Source organism: Apteryx mantelli, chromosome 9, assembly GCF_036417845.1.
Source record: "Apteryx mantelli isolate bAptMan1 chromosome 9, bAptMan1.hap1, whole genome shotgun sequence".
Classification (NCBI taxonomy): Eukaryota; Metazoa; Chordata; class Aves; order Apterygiformes; family Apterygidae; genus Apteryx; species Apteryx mantelli.
Genome location: NC_089986.1, coordinates 5,624,661 through 5,643,270, shown reverse-complemented (window position 1 = coordinate 5,643,270; position 18,610 = coordinate 5,624,661). Strand labels below are relative to the sequence as shown.

Sequence of the window (18,610 nt, the reverse complement as noted above, 5' to 3'; positions counted from 1 at the left end):
ATTTGTGACAAAAGAAAACTCTACCATACAATGTTAACAGTAGGTTCTAAGTATTACACAAATAAACTCATCTAATCCCCCAAATACCTGCTTTTTGTGTTAATCATTCACTTGTTGCTCTTTTCCCCCCAAGCTACTTTAGTCATTTTTAGTATGAAATTCCTCCTTCAACACTGTCTAAATGAGACTCTCTTAGGAGGGAGTAACATAACTCAGGCATCGCATCTTTGACATCTGGGTCTTTCCTAATCAGAGAGCACTGCATTTCTCTATCTTCTTTTAATTTACAGAAAAATATTAGTGTTTCCAGTAAATATGAACCACTCCTTTTTATATTAAACTTATCTATTTCTTTCACACATATTTTCTTACCCACTCCTTCTCCAACAAAGAGCACCAAGAAGAGATTGAAACTTCACCATATTATTCATTGCAGCTAATTATCAAAATGCTGCAGTCTTTGTAAAACCAACAAACCTAAAAGGGTAAGTTCTTTAAATAAATAAAAAATTATTCCCACATCTTGAGCACTAGTATATCTTGTGCTTTAGTTGCACTGATAAATTTATTGATGTGATAATACAAGAAACAACTGATGACATACCTGGCTGATTTTTAAGCACAACCAAGGGACTTCATGCAAGAACTGAGACAATGACAAAGCTGTGAGTGAACTTATTTTGCAGATGTGATATGACTGTACTTAACTGTTCTTCTCATATTATCTAAAGTCAAGTTTAAAAAATTCAAACAAGAGACATTCTTTTCTTCCTCCTAAATGACAGAACATTTTAATCCTTTTACAGAATCTGACAACTTGACTTTTGTACTAGCTTAACTGCAATACAAGGACAGTATATTTCAAAAAAAATTTTTTTAAACAAGATGCAGAATAAACTACAGATTTATTTCCAGCCACACAGCGTCCAGTGTAAGAAACAGAATTTATTATCAACTAAATGGCAGATGTGCTTGCTAGTCCTTTCAAGAAACACAGAACAGAAATTGTGTCCCACCAGCTAGCTGAACTGTTGAGCTCCATGGTGCTCTCATTTACACGCGAGTACATCAGGGTAGCTCCAAACTGTATATCACTGGATTTTCACCTGAGTCTGAAAACAGGTATAGCCTTCAGGATCATATCAACCCTGTTCCCACTGTTTTCGAATGCCTGATTCTTAAAATGGGATTTCTCTGACCAGCAGTAGATGTCTGTAAGTACAGCTGAGACCATTGCTCAGATTAGCAGAGCAGCTGTAGAGATAACTGCAGCCATCCACGCTCTGTTTGTAATGAAAGCAGTAAGGGGGGGCTTATAGTCACCAAATCCAGAAGCAAACACATATGAACTGAATATTTCCAATACGGGAGCTTTAGAAATAATCTGAAGAAAGGCAATTGGTTTGGTTTGCTGCTACTTTTGTTGCTGGCTTCCTTTATTTTCTTTCGCTTGGGTGTGCTGCCGAGGAGCACAGCGCAGGCTTTGTTGGCTCAGCAGAGAGGGTGGATTCGGTGTCGGGTGCAACAAAGATGCTACAAACAGGCCTGCAGCAGATTAAGATGTGTTCCTGATGTGCAGGAGTGATGTAACCATTTAAAGACAGCTTTAGATAAAGGAATAGACCAAGGGAGATAGGACCACTGTGGGAACAAAGAGCTATCATAAATCTACTGCCTCCTAATTACCAGCCAGCAGCATGAGCAGAGTCTCAGGAAAAGCACTTAAAAGTCAGCTTCATACATGCATGGGCCCCTCTTCTGTGAGTAGAAAGGATTAGCACAAGATAAACACACTGTAATATGCGCGAGAGGAGAGTTCTGAGCCCACCCTGTGCATCCTTTTCACTATGTCTAATAAGTAAAGTATAAAACAGACCTAAGCAGACAGATCAATGGTTTTACATAAAAACTCAACATACCATGAAAATTGAAGAAGAGAGGGCAGATGAAGGGAAGGGCTCCACTTCATGCACTTTCTGAAAATCAAGGACCTCTGAGAGCATACTTAAATATTTCATTAGCCTTTTAAAAAGCTCCCTCTCCAGCTACCGGTCCATAGCACCTTATTGCCCGAAGCAGCTTAGTAATTCACAAATTTGGCCTCTGCTCTGGGGCCTCTAAAGGGAATTATCTGCTCCACTCACTGTAGCACCATCTCAGAGTCTTTGCCTCTTCCTCTTACTCCTTGACTCTCAACACAGCTAGTGATACTCTCCCGCTTCTTCTCACAAGACAACCTTGGAAACCTCACAGGGTCCCAAACCCAGGCAGTCTCATGAAGATGCTTGCCTGTTATATATTGGGTTAAAATCAACTTCAGAGTTGGTTTAGAGTCTGCATTTATGATCACTGAAGACACAGGCTGCTTTACAGAGCTGAGTGCCTGGAACAGCAGCATGCTGGCAGGCACCTGTGGGCAGCAGATTTCACTATCTATTGTTGGTGCCTCCTCAGAAAAAGCAGGCAAAAAGAATAAAGAAAGAGCAAGAGAAATGGGGACAGAAAAGCCAAAAGCATGGTTAGAATGTGCAGTGGGATGTGATGCAAAGAAAAATGCTCAAAATTGAAAAAACTTTTTCATTTGAAATGAAGACCTTTTATTTCTTTGACTCCTGCTGGTTTCAAAAAAAATAGAATTTTTCACAAGACTGCCTCACAGAAATACTGGACGCCATCACCGCTTTGTTCTCAAAAAAGAACAAATTTGGCAATTCTGGCAAACTGCATGAATGGAAAGAGATAATGATATCCTTTGTGAATTAGGCAAAATTCAGATTGAGAAAAACTACACACTTTTGCACTTCTAAAAAGACAGGTTCAGCAGAGAAAGAACATCTTGAAGTATGTGAAGTAACTTTTACTTACTTATGCAAGTGCGCCCATCAGCATGGAGCTTGTATCCCATACTGCACTCGCAAAAGAAAGAGCCCTGGGTGTTCACGCAGCCCTGCTGGCAGCCTCCGTTCACTGCTGCGCACTCGTCAACATCTAGAGAAGACAGACAGGTGACTAAAATCGCAAGACAGCCTCAGAAAAGACATACCGGTGTTCTCCTGGACTGTACACAGATAATGCAACCATTGCACTTCGATTGGGTTTTTTGTTTTTTTAAACTTTGCTTCTGCACTGTAAACAGAGCAAAGAAAATTGAAACGTTATGGAGTTTTTCAAAGTTCCCGCAGGCATCGCCTGCGCACTCTACTTCTGAAGCCCTTGTTAATTGGAGTGATCTGCAACATGGATGCTTCCTAAGGGACAAGAAAAAAACACACAGGGAAAGAATTACAGTAACGTAACACATCTGAGCTTGTAGTTAGCACTGGACAAACATCTGGCTTTTGTAAAAAGTCGCTGTATGAAGATTTCCTTTTGCACCAGGCCTTTAATTTTCTTAGCGGTTGCTCTTGAGGGTACTAGCACATACAATGGACAAAAAAGGAAAAAAGACATGCAAGAGCATCTCAATCACCACAACATTTTCAATCACTGAATATACAAGAACTTAAATATTACACTTAAAAAGGAGAATGATTTTGTGCCATGTTTTCTGTGACTCTTATCCCTTGGGTTTCCTCATGTTCACCTGAGCTTTCCCTGTCTTTTTCTCAGATGACCTCCCTGACAGAGAAATGATTTCCTTGCAGTGATTTCCTGATGATATTTATTCTGAATCTAAGCAGGCATCTTTCCATACTTCATATGTTAGAGGATTGCATTCAGTCAAATAAAGTGGAAAACTGCCATTAAACCAGCTTGAAAATGTTTCTCTAACATTTCATCCAAAAATGAAGATGATGGACAAAAAGGATCAAGAAAATTTTAAGCAAATATATTGAAGTTTAAAATAGATCTACAAAACTGAATTTCCAGAAGCACCTAAGCAGTTTCTGCACCTTTTCAGCAACACGAGGCTACTGTAAATAGCATTTGACTGGCATGCTGATGTCATTGCCACAAAAACCAACACACAAGTCTTTGGAAATAAGGGTCACTTAGTTCATACCCTGATGAAACTTCGCCTGATAGATGCCTAGAATCCGTCCTTTCCTTAACAGCCTCCAGCCCAGACAATTCCACGTGCACACGTCGCCCAGGTGCAATACTGATACCAAACTATCCTCATCAATCAAGCGATTTTACTATTGCTAAACCCAAACCACCCTTCTGCAATACGCAGCTATAAGGGAACCAACCCCCTTACAACCCTTTTCTTTGGGAAAGTTTCCCACTGACTTAATTGCTCTTTAGATCATGTTCTAAAACCACCCTAAAGGATTTGCCCACCCAAAACAACCCAAGCCTGCATGGATGAGGAGACTGGGCTTTAAAGAAAGAAAAGCCCGGCTACGTGGAGAAGCGCCGCTGCAGGGAAAGGGGCTGGCGACCGAGCGAGGCAGGTGGAGCCGAGAGGAGCACGGAAGCAGGAACACAAGGAGGATTTTGCCCCCATATTGCACTTGAGGAAAAAGGGATCTGGCTTTCAGATTTTCACTGTTGATGCATCTGCTTTGTATTTCACTTTTATAGTTTACATTTTTTATGTGTTTATGTTTATTCCATTTTGGAAAATCTAATCAAAATTAAATGAAAAAGGAAGTTTTAAAGATGATTTGGAAAGCCAGAATGTCCAGGTCCTGATGAAATGCAGTTATAAAGTTAAATTTTAATACTTTACATACGAATTTCACTCATCTAAAATGAAATCCTCATGTTCACTAGTGTTTAAATTCAGACCATTTGCTAACGCGTGCCACTTTTTAGCCCTTCTGCTAAATTTGCTCTTTTATTAGACTGTATACTAGGTACATTTCCTGCAGCCTGCAGACATCTGGAATACTCTTTTTTTAAATAGAGGTTTCATTTTTTAATGTAAACAGTAAATAGAAAATGTTATTCATCTTGCTGAACACAACACTTTCAAGAAATGCTCTGCTGAAAAATACGAGGATAAAATCAAACCCAGGAAACTGTCTTGAGTATCATAGAACTAAAATAAGCAAAAAGGTTCAGAAAAATATAACAAGGAGGCAGCTGAACTATACAGTATACCACATTACAGCACTTGCACCTCAATAATCTCACTTGCTGTGAACTTCCATATATTAATTTTATAGGATACAACCAGCTGCAGAAATTCTCTAATACATCAAATACAGCTTTCAATTTGGATATCAGCACTTTTACAAAGGAGAAAAAAGAGTCGAGATGATAAAAAAGAGCAAGTTAGCTACTCTCTATTTGAACATCTAAACAAGTGACTTGATTTGCAAAAGAGCTCCGCATGCAGGAGCACCAGCCGACCCAGGCAGCTCTTAAACTGCCCTCCCCGTACCACGGTGCGTCCGGAAAGGCCAACATCTCACCGGAGCTGAAGGCACATATCATCAGACCCTCCGCCGCCTACCATCTTCATTAACTTCTCCTTTATGACACCCCCCCGTTTCAAGAACTGCCGGTTCGATTTCCACGGGGGCTTCAGGGAGCTGAGTGCTTCTCAAAGGCAGACTGCTTGTTTCAGCATTTAAGGAGGGTTTGGAGGCCTAACTTTAGGCACCCATTAAGAAAGAGCCAAAAGCAAAAAAAAAGATAAAAAAAATCACCTGACCAGAATACCTTAGGGACAAAATATATACTTTATTGCTTCATAAAACACCTTTCTAGGCTCAGCAAGAGGACGCGATGGCAATATAATTAAATGAAAAAGAAAAGACCCTGAAATACCTGTATATAAAAGCCGTATCCAACTGCACCCGCCTGCCTGCAGCCAGGTGGGGAGAAACGGGAGCGAGATCAATGAGCTTGCGATGCAATTCCAAGCCTGTCCGCTCAGGATGCCATATGAATGGCACATCTGATGGCAGACAATTCTTTTTAGTCGAAAGCTTTCTCTGCAAGATCAATATTTTAAGGACTGAATGTTGAAAGATTCCTTCATGTACTATAGATATAATCAGGAAAAATGCAATCCTCGGTTGCCTTTCAGTGTCTCCTACATCTCAAGGACAGGAAACAACTTTGCCCCCAATTACAGAAGAAAAATGCCTTAATTATTTTGTCTGGGAAGCATTCTGCAAAGTAGACACTAACCTAAATGCTAAATCTACACTTGCAAGCTTAAAAAGTGTAACCTATTTTGATCTTTATACTAAAACACTTACACTCATAAAAAACACATATACCAGGAAAACAACAGATATTTTTAGAGGTATATAAGTAGCCATTTCTTTTTCCGCATGGGAATAACTATAGAAATATAAAATTCTTTAACAATTATAAAGTCATTCCACACGGGATTACAGGAGATTGTATCTATTTAACAATACACTATAATTAAATTTGGATTATTTTCTACTGCAGATCAAACACCTACACAGTAACTTTCTACAGTTACAATTTAGGTCGCTTATCTGAACTAACCCAAATTCCAAGCCATTTAAGGTTTGCTTATCACAAGCCATACCATGATGAAAGCAACTGCACTTCCAGAAAGCGGAGCGAGAGCAATCCATTGAAACGAAAGGTCACAGAATGAGAATTTTGTGCGGTCCCAAAGCGATTTTGAGAAGGGGATCATGCTGCGAGGTGAATAAAAGAGGTCAGTATGTGAATATCCTCCTATTCACATATGAAAGATTCAACAGAGAAACATTTGAGATTCCCCACTGAAGGCATCTCTGCTTTCCAAGCCCTCCGTAGGCAGCACACGACCTGCCGGCTCGGGCCAGGCAGCGCAGCCTCCAGCCATCCACACCACCACGCAATACCAGGATTTATAGGGATCGAGTCTCAATTTACCCGGTTGTCATGAAGAACAAAGAACCTGGTAGGAATTGCCTTATGACAAATTGTACAACCCAAAAGTCAATCCTACATGTTTCCAAGCTGTACATTATTTCAGCTGCCACGAGATGCACTTTTCTTAGCCGTTGATGCTTCCGAGATCCGTGCGTTTGGACAGAGCTCTGTGCGTGAAGACTGCAAACTGACCTCTTGGGCGTCCCGAGGGGATGCTCATCTCGAGTCCTGAGCACGGGCAAAGGGGACGCAGCATAAAAATGCATGAGCTGCTTTCCGCATTGCGCCCTTCCCAAGGGCAGACTGTACCAATGAAGCTGCACATTTGTAAGTCCTCTAGACCCTGAAGAGGGGCTCTGCTAATCTTCCAGGAATTTTGTCCTCAATTCATTTGACAGTGCACGCCATTAACAGTCCAATTTCCTTGCCAAACACCTGTTTAAATACAGAGCTCTGGGATTACCTGTTTGGAATTCAGGGTCATCACGTCGGTGGCATTTGTGCTTACTGAGTTTTTTTTTGTTTGGTTGGTTGTTTTTTTTACTATCATTACTAAAATGTTTATGCACAGCTATGATCAACCAGTTCCTTAAACAGGTAGCACTGTTAACCAGAAACACACATAATTAGTGGACCTACAATTACGTTTTTATAAAGGGAAAAAAACGCAGGATGTTGTCAGACCTATTCCCTACTAACATCTCAGCCTTTTAAACCATTATAAAAGGTAAACAACATGCAAAACTAAAGAAATATAATAAGTAGATAAAAGCAGTTCCAATTTTTGGATTGGGTAGGCTTGAATATTTGCATATGCCTTCCATTTTTATCTTTCCCCTCCTTCTTGGCCATATCATGCAAGGCCGGACATACCTGTGAGTAGGTGGGCTATTTCTCAACTCTCAGTTTTTGAGTCCTCTGCTTTCAAAACCCCAGCAACCCTGCCAGGTCAAGAACAGGGCTGCCAAAGGCACTTGTGCTTGCACTGGAAACCACGTTACATCCTTAAACCTGCACATAACAAGTACCTGAACAGTCATGAGCCTCAAAAAGGGACTGAAAGTGCTTGTCCTTGTTTATAACCTTTGGATAGACACTTCATGAAATCCCAAGCCCTATTTCCTTTTAAATTCTTCTTCTTCAAGGAATCTGTCCAGGAATTCCTGCAGTCACTACTCCCAAGACTAATACATCATCCTCTCTTCCATACTATTGCAGAATGATACATCCATGACCCTCTTTTTCTCTTCTGCAGTCACAATCGTGTATTTGGGCTCTGGTGTAGGACAACTGCCACTTCAGATCTCAAAATGCCTGCAGAAATACTTAGAGAAAGGCCTGCTTTTCTTTTAAATTCAACTTATTTTTTTAAAGAAACGCAAGAATGTTTCTCACCTTGTTTCTTCATAAGGTCAGTATTTGCAACTTTTATCACTTTTCACGTACCCTACTTTCCTGCTTATTTGTGCAGCTGTTTGGAAACTACAAGTACCTGACAAAAAGGTCCTCTCACATCAAGTTTATCGCACATTTTCTCCTACTTGAACTTTTGTAGTAAAATGAAAGGCTCGGTATAAGATTATTTATAATAGAGGCTCTGTTGCAGGCCTGAGTTCCCTATTCTCCTTTGGGCTGGGCAACCTGTCAATAATATAAGTATTTTGGGAATCCCTGAATGGAAAGAGAGGTGACATTTCAAGGCATCAGAAGAACGGCATTTACGGAAAGGCCATTTTGCCGAGAGCGCGGTGACAGTGTAACGTGAGGTCTAATCAGGCCCGGGGTGGGACAGCAGAGTTTATCTTTCAGCTGACTTCCCTGAGCCAGTGGCATTCCCCCTGGATGACGAACGAACAGGCTTTGTCTCCCTCGACTGGAAAAAAGCATCCACAGACTGATGACTGTCTGAAGGCAGTACCTTCTGACAGGTAAGCAGGGAACAAATTTCTTCTTTATAGCGTGCTCTTCAGCGCGAGCTGAAGTGATCTGAAGTGCCGTGAAATTTTCAGGAGGAAAGGATAGAGCGTGGAAATGCCCCAGAAACAAAAAGTCTGAGGAAGAGGCACTTACGGAGAGACGGTGGAGGGCTGCCTGCACTGGGGCCCTGCAGACTGAGGTTACGCCGCCACCACATTTCAAGCAGCCGCAGGGCACAGCGGCCCGTGCCTGTGCAACTGGTGAAGAGCTCTTAGACGCAGATGCTGCCCTGGAGAGGAATTACAGCTTGAATGTGAGTGCGCTTTAGACATGCCCTACAACCGCAGAACAGACACGAAGCCTTTATGCATGCCAGAGGAGGGAAGGTGACCTTCTCAGAGGTCATCTTAAAGGACAGCGTCATCTGTCCTCTCCATGAGCACATCGGCTCAGTTCTTAGGTTCATCACTGCAGGAGCGAATGTTAAAGAAAGATCTGAAGGGTGGTAAACTGACAAACTAAAAACCCCTCCAAAGCAAGCACAATCCGGCTGAAAATAACAACGTGGAGAGAGGCAGAGACTGAATAAATTTAAGCTGTGAGTGTCATCCACCCAGCAAACACAGGCGACTTGACAGGGATGAAAAGATTCATGTCAAGCTGGGAGCTGCTGCCAGACACAATCTCACTCACAGCAGGCACTACGGCCCTTATACCGAAAATGTGTAATTTGGCTCCAGTGCATGCCAAGTAATCCACATACGTAAGCAGTCAGGCTTTGCTTTCGCCCAGTTAAGATCAGCTGGGTCCGAACCTCACCTGTACGTGCTGGCACAACCGCCGCGCTCGGGGGATGCGGAAGAACACATCCCATCCGCCCAGGTGGCTTTAACGGAAGCATAACTACACCCTTTTCACAAGACGCCTAGGAAATACTACGCAGAAGTGGAATGAATGACACGTGCCTATTAGCGTTTCTCATTCGCCACAATAAACCCAGCTTACCGCAAAAAGGCTGCAACCAACAGAAGCGGCAAAACACAAAACCCTAGCTCCTTTTATTCAGAGGACGGTTTACGCTGATGGTTTTAAATTTATAACATTAAATTATAACTAATTACAGTAATTATTTCTAAAAAGTCATGACCAGAGACAAGAGGCATGGTGTACCTGTTGCAGCAGTATCCTAGAATTTACTAAAGTCAGGGGGTTTGTCTCTCGGTTAGTCTAGGCGGCTCTGCGAGCCTTAGGTCCACACACAATATTGCGAGGATTAAAGACAGTGGTACAGTCAATCGCCGTGGTGACAGAGAAACAGGGAAGGGAAGATAGGAGGTTATATAAAGAACCACAAAGAGAATCATTAAGTGGTTGCACTTAAAATTATCACAAGCAGCTGAACTGTTCAGCTCACACATTTGTTCGGAATTGAAGTTAGCAGACCTCAGGCTTACCACCCGCTCGACCTCACTAGCTTGCCTCGTCACTTCAGCTCGCCCAACTGCAGCTCATTTGGTACGGCGGATAGGAGAACTCCCTCGTTTTTGCTATTTAAAATGAGAAGTCACCAGAGATGTATGATAGCGCTTTCCTTCTGTTCTTTGTAACGGCGCTGTGATTAGTCTGTTTTATATATTCCAGAGGATGTTTAAACCTCACGCAAATTAAGAAGTGAAAATATCATATGGTCCTTCCCCACTAATTTACATGGTGGAATTTAAACACACTAATTTGACATGTTTCTAAATTCAATAATTCAGATGCTTAAGGAAGCAAGGAAAACAGGCTTGATCCTAGACATTCATAAGCTGATCTCAAAAGTTAGAACTCATTTCTATAAAAGCATAACATAAGAACCACTATTCCTGTTAGTAGATAAATTTATACAAGATTCAACTTCCAGCTTCCCTAAAGTCATGCAATTTCCCCAAGTCTTGAATGTGAAAACATCCATCATTTGACAACCAATGTGAATCCATTCACAAATGTCCATACTATTAACGACGGTGTAGTCTGCTCTTGAAGCATAAATGTTAAACCAATCTATCCCGTTTTCAAAGTTTGATTGGAGGAGTTTTGAAACTCTTGTTCCTAGTAATATATTTGCCTTATTTCTCCAACTATGAAAGAGGCTTGATGCTAGTATTGATTCTAAGAAGAAAATACAACAAATTTAAAGTCTGGTCAAAACTGGAGCCTAAAATTCCCCAAGAAAAAGCAGAATTACTGTTAATTTGAAAAAGTGTTTCTGTTGCACTGAACCAAACTCAGCAGGGAAGAGGGCAATTTTCAATAGCTGTTAGTCTTCCCTGAAGTCTGGGTTTGTTTTTTTATATATATATATACACACACTTAAACAAAACAGGTAAATATGTTACAAGCTTTTCTTTTGAGCGGTCTACTAGAAACTGGTGTTAAAATACCTTTGTGAAACAGCTTTCAGCATAGATAAATGCACTCCTGTGGAGCTAGCTGGGTCATTTTAAACTGTTCCTGCTCCTAGGCATTTATTTTTGCTCCTCAGCTGTTTGTTTCTGCCCTTTCCTGGCCCCTCCAATGGATTATATGAGCATCCTTTGTCTGCTTTGCTTCAAAGGCAGCCAGGTTAGCTCAAATCACTGCTGAAGCTTACTTAAATTTCAGTAAGTCACAGGTGTCTGAGACAAGCTTGCTACAACAAAATTAATGGAACAGCTTGAGCAAATCGTACTGAAAGGAGCATGTCAAGTCTGATAAGAGACTGGTTAAAAAGCATGGTAAAGAGATTCCTTGCCCAATTTAGTCCCTGGGAACCGATTCCACAATGAAAGAGGACCCTTATTAGAGCAGTGAGTTTTGCACTATGTTTCTTCTATGCCCAGGATTAAGGACAAAGCAGCTTTAACCAGCGCCTATTTTGGCAAGGCTATCCAATTAGCTATGCACAGAAACAGGCCTTCGAAGTTTAGTTATTTATCTTCCCCTTAAAATCAATGGCATTTTAAAAAAGGGTTTTTTGTACCAGGTTCTCTGTCTTTCACGCTGTCACCTCTCTTCAGACCTCCCTGGTGAGTCACCCTGTGAAGAGGTGTTTTCTACCCTGCAGAGGGTACCTTGCCTGTATCGCAGGTGCTCTGCCACATAGCTTCCCACGACTTCTGGCTGTGCCTGGGTAAGGTTTCCTTCCTCATCGCCCCAGGTTTCTCTGCCTTTATACTGAGAACACAACGGAGCAGGACCCATGGCTGGGAAAGGCTTAACAGCAGAGTCATCTACTTGACTCTCTCTGTGTTAAGCAATAAATACTTGTGCCAGAGTTTGAAGGAGACGCATTTCCTGGTGACGGTTTTCAAGGCGGGAGGAGGAGAGAGGCACCTCCGCGGTACTGCTTTTCCAGAGAAGTGTGGAGCAGCTGTGGAGAGAAGGCGGAGAGCCGCTTCCCACGAGCGAGACGGTGCATGCCGTCCGGTGCAAGCGGCCCTACAGCCCCAGGGGATGGGCTCAGCAGCAGCAACTGCTTGTAGGGGGACACATCTAGAAGCGCTGAAAGGGACAATCCAGCTGATAAAGTCTGAAAGACCTGGATTCAATTTCCTGACCTGTCACTGGCCTTACTGGACAATAAATACATTAATAAATTACTGTGAGATGTCATACACCCCTATTAGTGGGGGCCATAGATGTTTCGAAAAAACGACATTTGATTTGCAGAAGGTCCTAGTAACTAACTTGAATTAATTTACTGGGGAGGGGGTAGAGCAGGGAGAGGAGGCTCTACAACCACTTTTGGGGGATACTGCTTTCATGAGAAGCCTGACACAGTCCAACAACAGAAAGCGGTGACCTTCTCCTCACTGATGACTGGATTCCGCAATCACTGCTTATTTCTCAGGTGCTCCTCAAGAGGTATCTCCTGGACACAGTGATGTGAACAGAAGAAAACGGCCAGTATCTGTGCTTTTGATTTCTGCTTACATTCAAGGTCTGACATGCCAATCTCTCCTGAGATATTTAACACTGGTTTAGCTCAATAAACAGTCAAGAGCCCTTCATTCACAATTCTATATGCAAACCATATGTTGCAGTTGAAAACTCTGAAGATTATAATTAGAAATGTCCATTCAATTTAAACAAGGTCAAAAATGAAAACTATTTCAAATTCAATAAACAGGCCATCTGAAAGTGTAGACGCTGTGGAGGACAAGCTTAACAACTTAATTGACAGGTAAAGCTTCATTTCTAATCCTCATTTTGATATTGTCTGTAGCCTCAGGAGTCAAAACATATCACCGTTCAGTCCTCAAAATATGCAGAGAAAATGAAAATGTCAGCTGAATGAAAAAAAGGAGAAGCATCTGTTTGATAGCTGTGTAAGCCTGTGATACGTAAACTGCTTTGGAGTCAAGCAGCCCTAATTAGAGTTTGAAGGCATTCTTCATTAAATATACACATACAAATACGGTTTTTAAGCAATTATTGGGACCAGATGATCTGCAAAAAAATCAGGGTAAAAAATTAAAGGAACATGACAACTTTCCCAGACAGACCCTCAGACAGCACTATGATGTTTTCACATAATAGTGAGGAAACACATTTTACCACCTTTTCACAATGCAGAGCTGCAGATTTTTCTCCACTTGTAGTCTTTAACACAAAAAAGAATGGTCTGCTTCTCAATCTTGGAGTAGTATAGAGCATCTTAGAGACGTAAAGCCAAAAAGGAAGGCCAAGAGGACTATCAGCCTCCACGCTGGGGTTATACTAATAGATGTTTTGGCAACAGTACGCACTCGATGACTCCGATTGATGTGAATCTCTGTGTGAATCTCCACACAGATGGACATCAGCTCTCAGTGAAAAACCGGTGCAAGGATAAGTGACTGACCACATGAAATAACAAGGGAGTACAACTTCAAGAGTGAGAACTCAAACACATAACTTATGAACTAAAAAAAATTATATACTGAAGAAAACAGCCTCATTAATTTTACTGAGCATTTCCTGCATAAAAGAAGTGAATGCACCTGCTGTAAACAGTGAAGTTGGAAGAGGAAGATTTGCCTATGTACCACAGTAGTGTTCCGAAACACAATAATTAAACATGTCATTTCTGCTTAGGAAAGAGACTTTGAGATCACTAGCAGCAGCGGGTTCACCACAATGCTAAGGCAAGATTTTCTGATATGGGGCATAATAGCAGAAGGAAAATTGTTACGGGACCATGTCATACCATCAATTTTTAAATACTGTTCCTCAGCACAATTCAGTTATGCCACGCTGGGAGGCAGGAGGGTGGCAAGAGAAGACAGGATATCTACAAGGAGATGTACCTAATAGGTGACAGCATGGTACAGCCTAAACTCCTTGTACAGATTCAAATCTGAGAAGTACTAAGGCAGTTTATGTGTTGGGCCATCAGCATCTTCTCTCAGCAGGACATGACATTTTGAAAATACAGTTATAGAATAAAAACGGAGAAAAATGACTGATCTGATGAGAACATCTGTTTTTTGTTAGCAGAAATATTAATGCCTGCTTGCTGAGCTCAGTAAGTGCCTTTACTACAGTAGGATGCACAGAGAAATGTCTTTTCCATACGCAGTAAAATATGCAAGAGAAAAAGATAATTATGCAAATACCTTCATAATCTGATCTGCTTCCAGCTTACAGTACATACATCCTGCTTGTCTGAAACACAAATGCTATTTGTGACAAATGTCCTACTTTGGTTGGTAAAAAGCTTTATGTCATCACATGGATGAATCTGTCTTGCAAACTGACTGGGACATAAGCCAATCTTGGTAATAATTGGTTTGGGTGGAGCAGTTGCCAATCAGAAGTGTTTTGTTCAACATGTGAAACACATGCAATGCTATCATTACTCTCTAAGACAGGTCTGCTTTTGCATTATAACGCCAAGCTAGTTCGGAGGGTGGGGGCTAGGAAACACGGAGAGAAATAAGACAAGTCAGCCACCAAGCTTCACCTCTCTCAGAACCTCACATGAATGAGAACACAGCACCTCCCGCTCCGTTTTCTGTAAAAAATGGTTCACTGAAATTGCTCTGCAGTCATTAGTTCACTCGATGCTTCCTCAAGAAGCTTCCACAAAGAGTAGTTTCCCCTCTGGAGCTATCATAACTCCATGCCGATCATCTGCAACATAAATTGTCAGCCAGTAGAAGACAGTGTGTTACACATTTTCTTGTTCTTCTTCCTTGTGACACTCATTAGCTGCGGCTCTGCAGAGACTTACCCACAAGAAGAAAGAAGTGGCACTATCACATCCCAGACCTGTCCATACCAGCTTGCAGAATTGGATCCTAATGAATTTTGTCACTAAGCACAGAAGACTCCTCTTTTTTTTCCTGAGATTATAATGACATCAAATTAATCACCTGATTGCTCCATTTTTATTAGTCATTTTTGAACTCCTTCACTGACATTGAATCCCTTTTGGAATAGTAACTGTTAGCAAGGTACTCAGGTGGGTTTTCCAAGAACCACTATGCAATGAAGGCAGGTGTATTTCAAGCTGGTCTTCTAATAAATCACAGCTAAAGCCCTCAGGTACTCATGTAATTGAAGTTTGAGTAATCCAATACAATGTTGATCAAACTACTGATCTTTTAATAAGAAACCGTAGCCTTCCCAGCAGTTCCTGATCTGACAGTCACGTCTGGATCACTTCCTTTGGGCCAATGCTTTCAACAGAGAAGCTGACAGATTTCTGTTTGTTTCAGATTTTATCATGTATCGTTTTAAAGCTTTTCAAGTATATATCAGATGGCTCATAAAACCCATGGGTATTTCAATTAAAAACGGGGGTTTTATCAGTTGTCCCAGTGAAGAATGGTATTAGATGCTACTAAAGAGATATAAAAGCAACAGTCAGGAGCTCTGCTTCCCCATATCTCAGTATCTGCTGCTTCTCATTGTTTACATAGCCTGTAGCCAAAGCTATACAAAAAGCAATAGTTACTCTGCACAATACTCTCCTCTGAAAGGCAAATGTGCACATTTTTCCTTTTATAATTTCCATTTAAAGTATGAATCGAAGGTTTCTAAGCCTTGCCTCTCTATACAAGAGTAATTCAGTTGCAATCTACATTTTCGATGTGCTCAAAATGAACACCAAGATGACTCATGTGCTGTTTATAAGATGCTTATATTTGCTGGTAAATACCTTGCTACAAACAAGCTATAATTTAAGTATTCAAAACTCTTGGTTCAGCATAAAATTACTGCCAACTGTAATTTTGAAGACCATGACCAGAGCTTCAATTTCAGGCTTGCAAAGCTCTTCCTACACAATGATTCTTAAAAGTACGAGTGCATTTTCTTCCCTGACAACAGCAATCACTGTATCTCTGTAACTGCGGAAAAGATTACCTAGCTTTTAATTCACATTAGGCGGCCGCAACAATACCATGCTTCTTTTCTTTAAAATAAACTAATTATTGTCAATCAGCACAGTGGAATGTTAACGTTCTCCATAACCTGCCTTTTCAAAGGTATTCATAAATGTTAGAAACTAGCTAATATATAAACTAATCATCAGAGCCCTAGAAATGTCTCAAAACATATTTGTTCTGCAGTCTATCACTTTTGTCATATTAGTTCAATCTACATATTATATTTTGTCTGGACAATAATAATCCTATTATACAATTATATAGTGCTTTTCATCTAAATATTCAAAGCTCTTTGTATGCATTAATTAAACCACATTAAATCCCCCACTGATGTAGTAAGTATTATAATATTTCCAAACCTTAAACATTTTCATCGCCACAGGCTGATCAATAAAGCTTTATACATCAAGCAGTTTGGACAAAGAAAAGTTTTCGTGCCAGCATGTTTGATCACGCCAAACTTTCTGCACAAATTCACAATTGCAAAAATTGGACTCTCACCCAGAGAAGCTCTGAAGGGAATGACTGTCATTCTCCCTCCACTTTACACAACCACTCCTTTCCAAAGATAATACCAAGTTTCAGTTCCCACTTCGTATTTCCTTCCAGCTGGTCGAGTCCATGTGAGGCTTTTCAGAGCCCGGAGGACAGACTCGGAAGCCGCGTGGCAGCCGTCCACGTGACGGATCTATAATCAGGTCTGACGCACAGTTAGATTTCAAGCACCATATGGACTTGAGCAGTAGAGCCCGTAGAGACGGGACTCTTCATTCTTTGCTACCTGGGAGGCCTGTGACATCTACAAACAATTTTTCCCTTTCAGCCCATGTCAGATTAAGTGATCAATAATTCATCTGGTAACTGAAATGCAGAATGGGCTGCCAGTTTTTTCTGTGGTTTATGAATAACATGTTTTTTTAAATATCACACTGTGTTGGAACGCAGCAGAAGGTATGCTGTAGGAAACGTATTACATATTGATATGCCATGCTACACTGAAGTCTCAATGTAATCCTCATGTAATTTGAAAATCAAACTGACAGTTACACGTTTTGTGTATGCAAGAGGCTGCTATTAAAATGCTATAGGTGAATTAAACATTCTAAGAGAAAAATCTAGATTAAAAAATTCCTCCATGGAAAAAGCACAGTACCTTGAACCAACCACTGTTTTCTTCTTGAGTGATAAATGGTTCCTGTCTGACTGTCCAGAGAGTCAAAGCTGCAAACACAGGTAATCTCCCTTAAACTTCCTTAATGTTGCTGTTGCTTTGGAGCCTCTGATTAGGATATTGTCCTTGACACTGGCCATTTCTAACCAACTGGTCTGCATAAAACTCCTGTTTAAAAAAAGTGATTGAAAACTCTGGCTGTACATGTTATCCTCAGTTCCAGTCAATCAAAAAATGTACATGGGATAAATGAAATCACTCATCAATGGCTATATTCATTTTGGAGGAAGCTGTCAAAACTGTTAGTGCATCTACCCTGGGGGGGTATCATATGTGAATAATTATGTGGTTTAGTTCACAGTCGACTTTGCTAAACGTATGAGAGGGGAGAGGAGTGAATTTAGCAATTGTCAAGCATGATTCAGAGAAAACCTAAACAAGTGTAATTAAAATCCAAAATTAAATCATTACAATTACCTCAATGAGTTCAGAGTATCAGATGCTCTTCTCGACTGAGACTGCCACATTATCGCTCCAAATATAGGCTAGAGCTCCGTTTTCCTTATCTGCCCTCCACGGTTTGAGCAGATGCACCTATTCCCCCCTTCCTTCACCGACTGAAGAAAAACAGGTCAGATCTGAAATGACTGTGATTTTGTTGAGTTTAGTACACAATACATTTTAATGAGATTGAAAGGGTTCGTGTGTCCCCAGCGCGTAATTGCGTGGATTAGGCTTGGAAGGCTGCGCAAAATGAGAGGGGACTCACCGAAGCCACCCGCAGCCTTGCCCACCTTCTGACAGGCGCTGCACGGCTTAAATCCGCGCTCCAAAGTTCGGCTCAGGTTCCTCCCTGCCGGCGGCTCGCTGCTAATCAGCATTCAACTGATTCATTTAAAAAGTCCAATAACCGACAGTTAATTTTACCTTTGCTATGTATCGGTTGTCATTTTTACTACTTATTCTTGGTAAATTTTTTGCTTTAATGCTGTCACAAAGAGACAAACACAGAAAGATGACACTATTTGACTAAGGGACTGCAACAGCTACTTGCCTCTATTGATCCCAGCTGGCTCCTAATGCAGTATAGGGCTGCCTAAGGAAGCTTAGTCGGATGACCTCCAGCATTCCTTTCTTCCGAACAAGCAGAGACAAAGGCTTACCGAGAGAGCCAGGAATTTCCAAAAGAATTACTGAGGAGCAGAAATAAAATTTTAAGTTCAATCCCCAATAAAGTTTGCAAACATAGCTATGAAAGTCTTACGGTAGTTTCTGCCCAGATAGTGATAATTGTGCTCTTTATTTATGACTAAAGATATTGATTTGACAATTA

At 41.1% G+C, this 18,610-nt stretch overlaps 1 protein-coding gene across 1 annotated transcript in view; it reads right to left on the bottom strand.

Annotated features, from left to right (window-relative positions):
- LOC106500349 (multiple epidermal growth factor-like domains protein 6) overlaps positions 1 to 18,610 on the bottom strand; it is a 214,467-nt gene that overhangs the window by 71,083 nt on the left and 124,774 nt on the right. Inside the window, exon 6 of the mRNA XM_067301588.1 lies at positions 2,866 to 2,988. Within this exon, the coding sequence (XP_067157689.1) occupies positions 2,866 to 2,988 (123 nt within the window). The remainder of the gene's footprint in view (positions 1 to 2,865; positions 2,989 to 18,610) is intronic.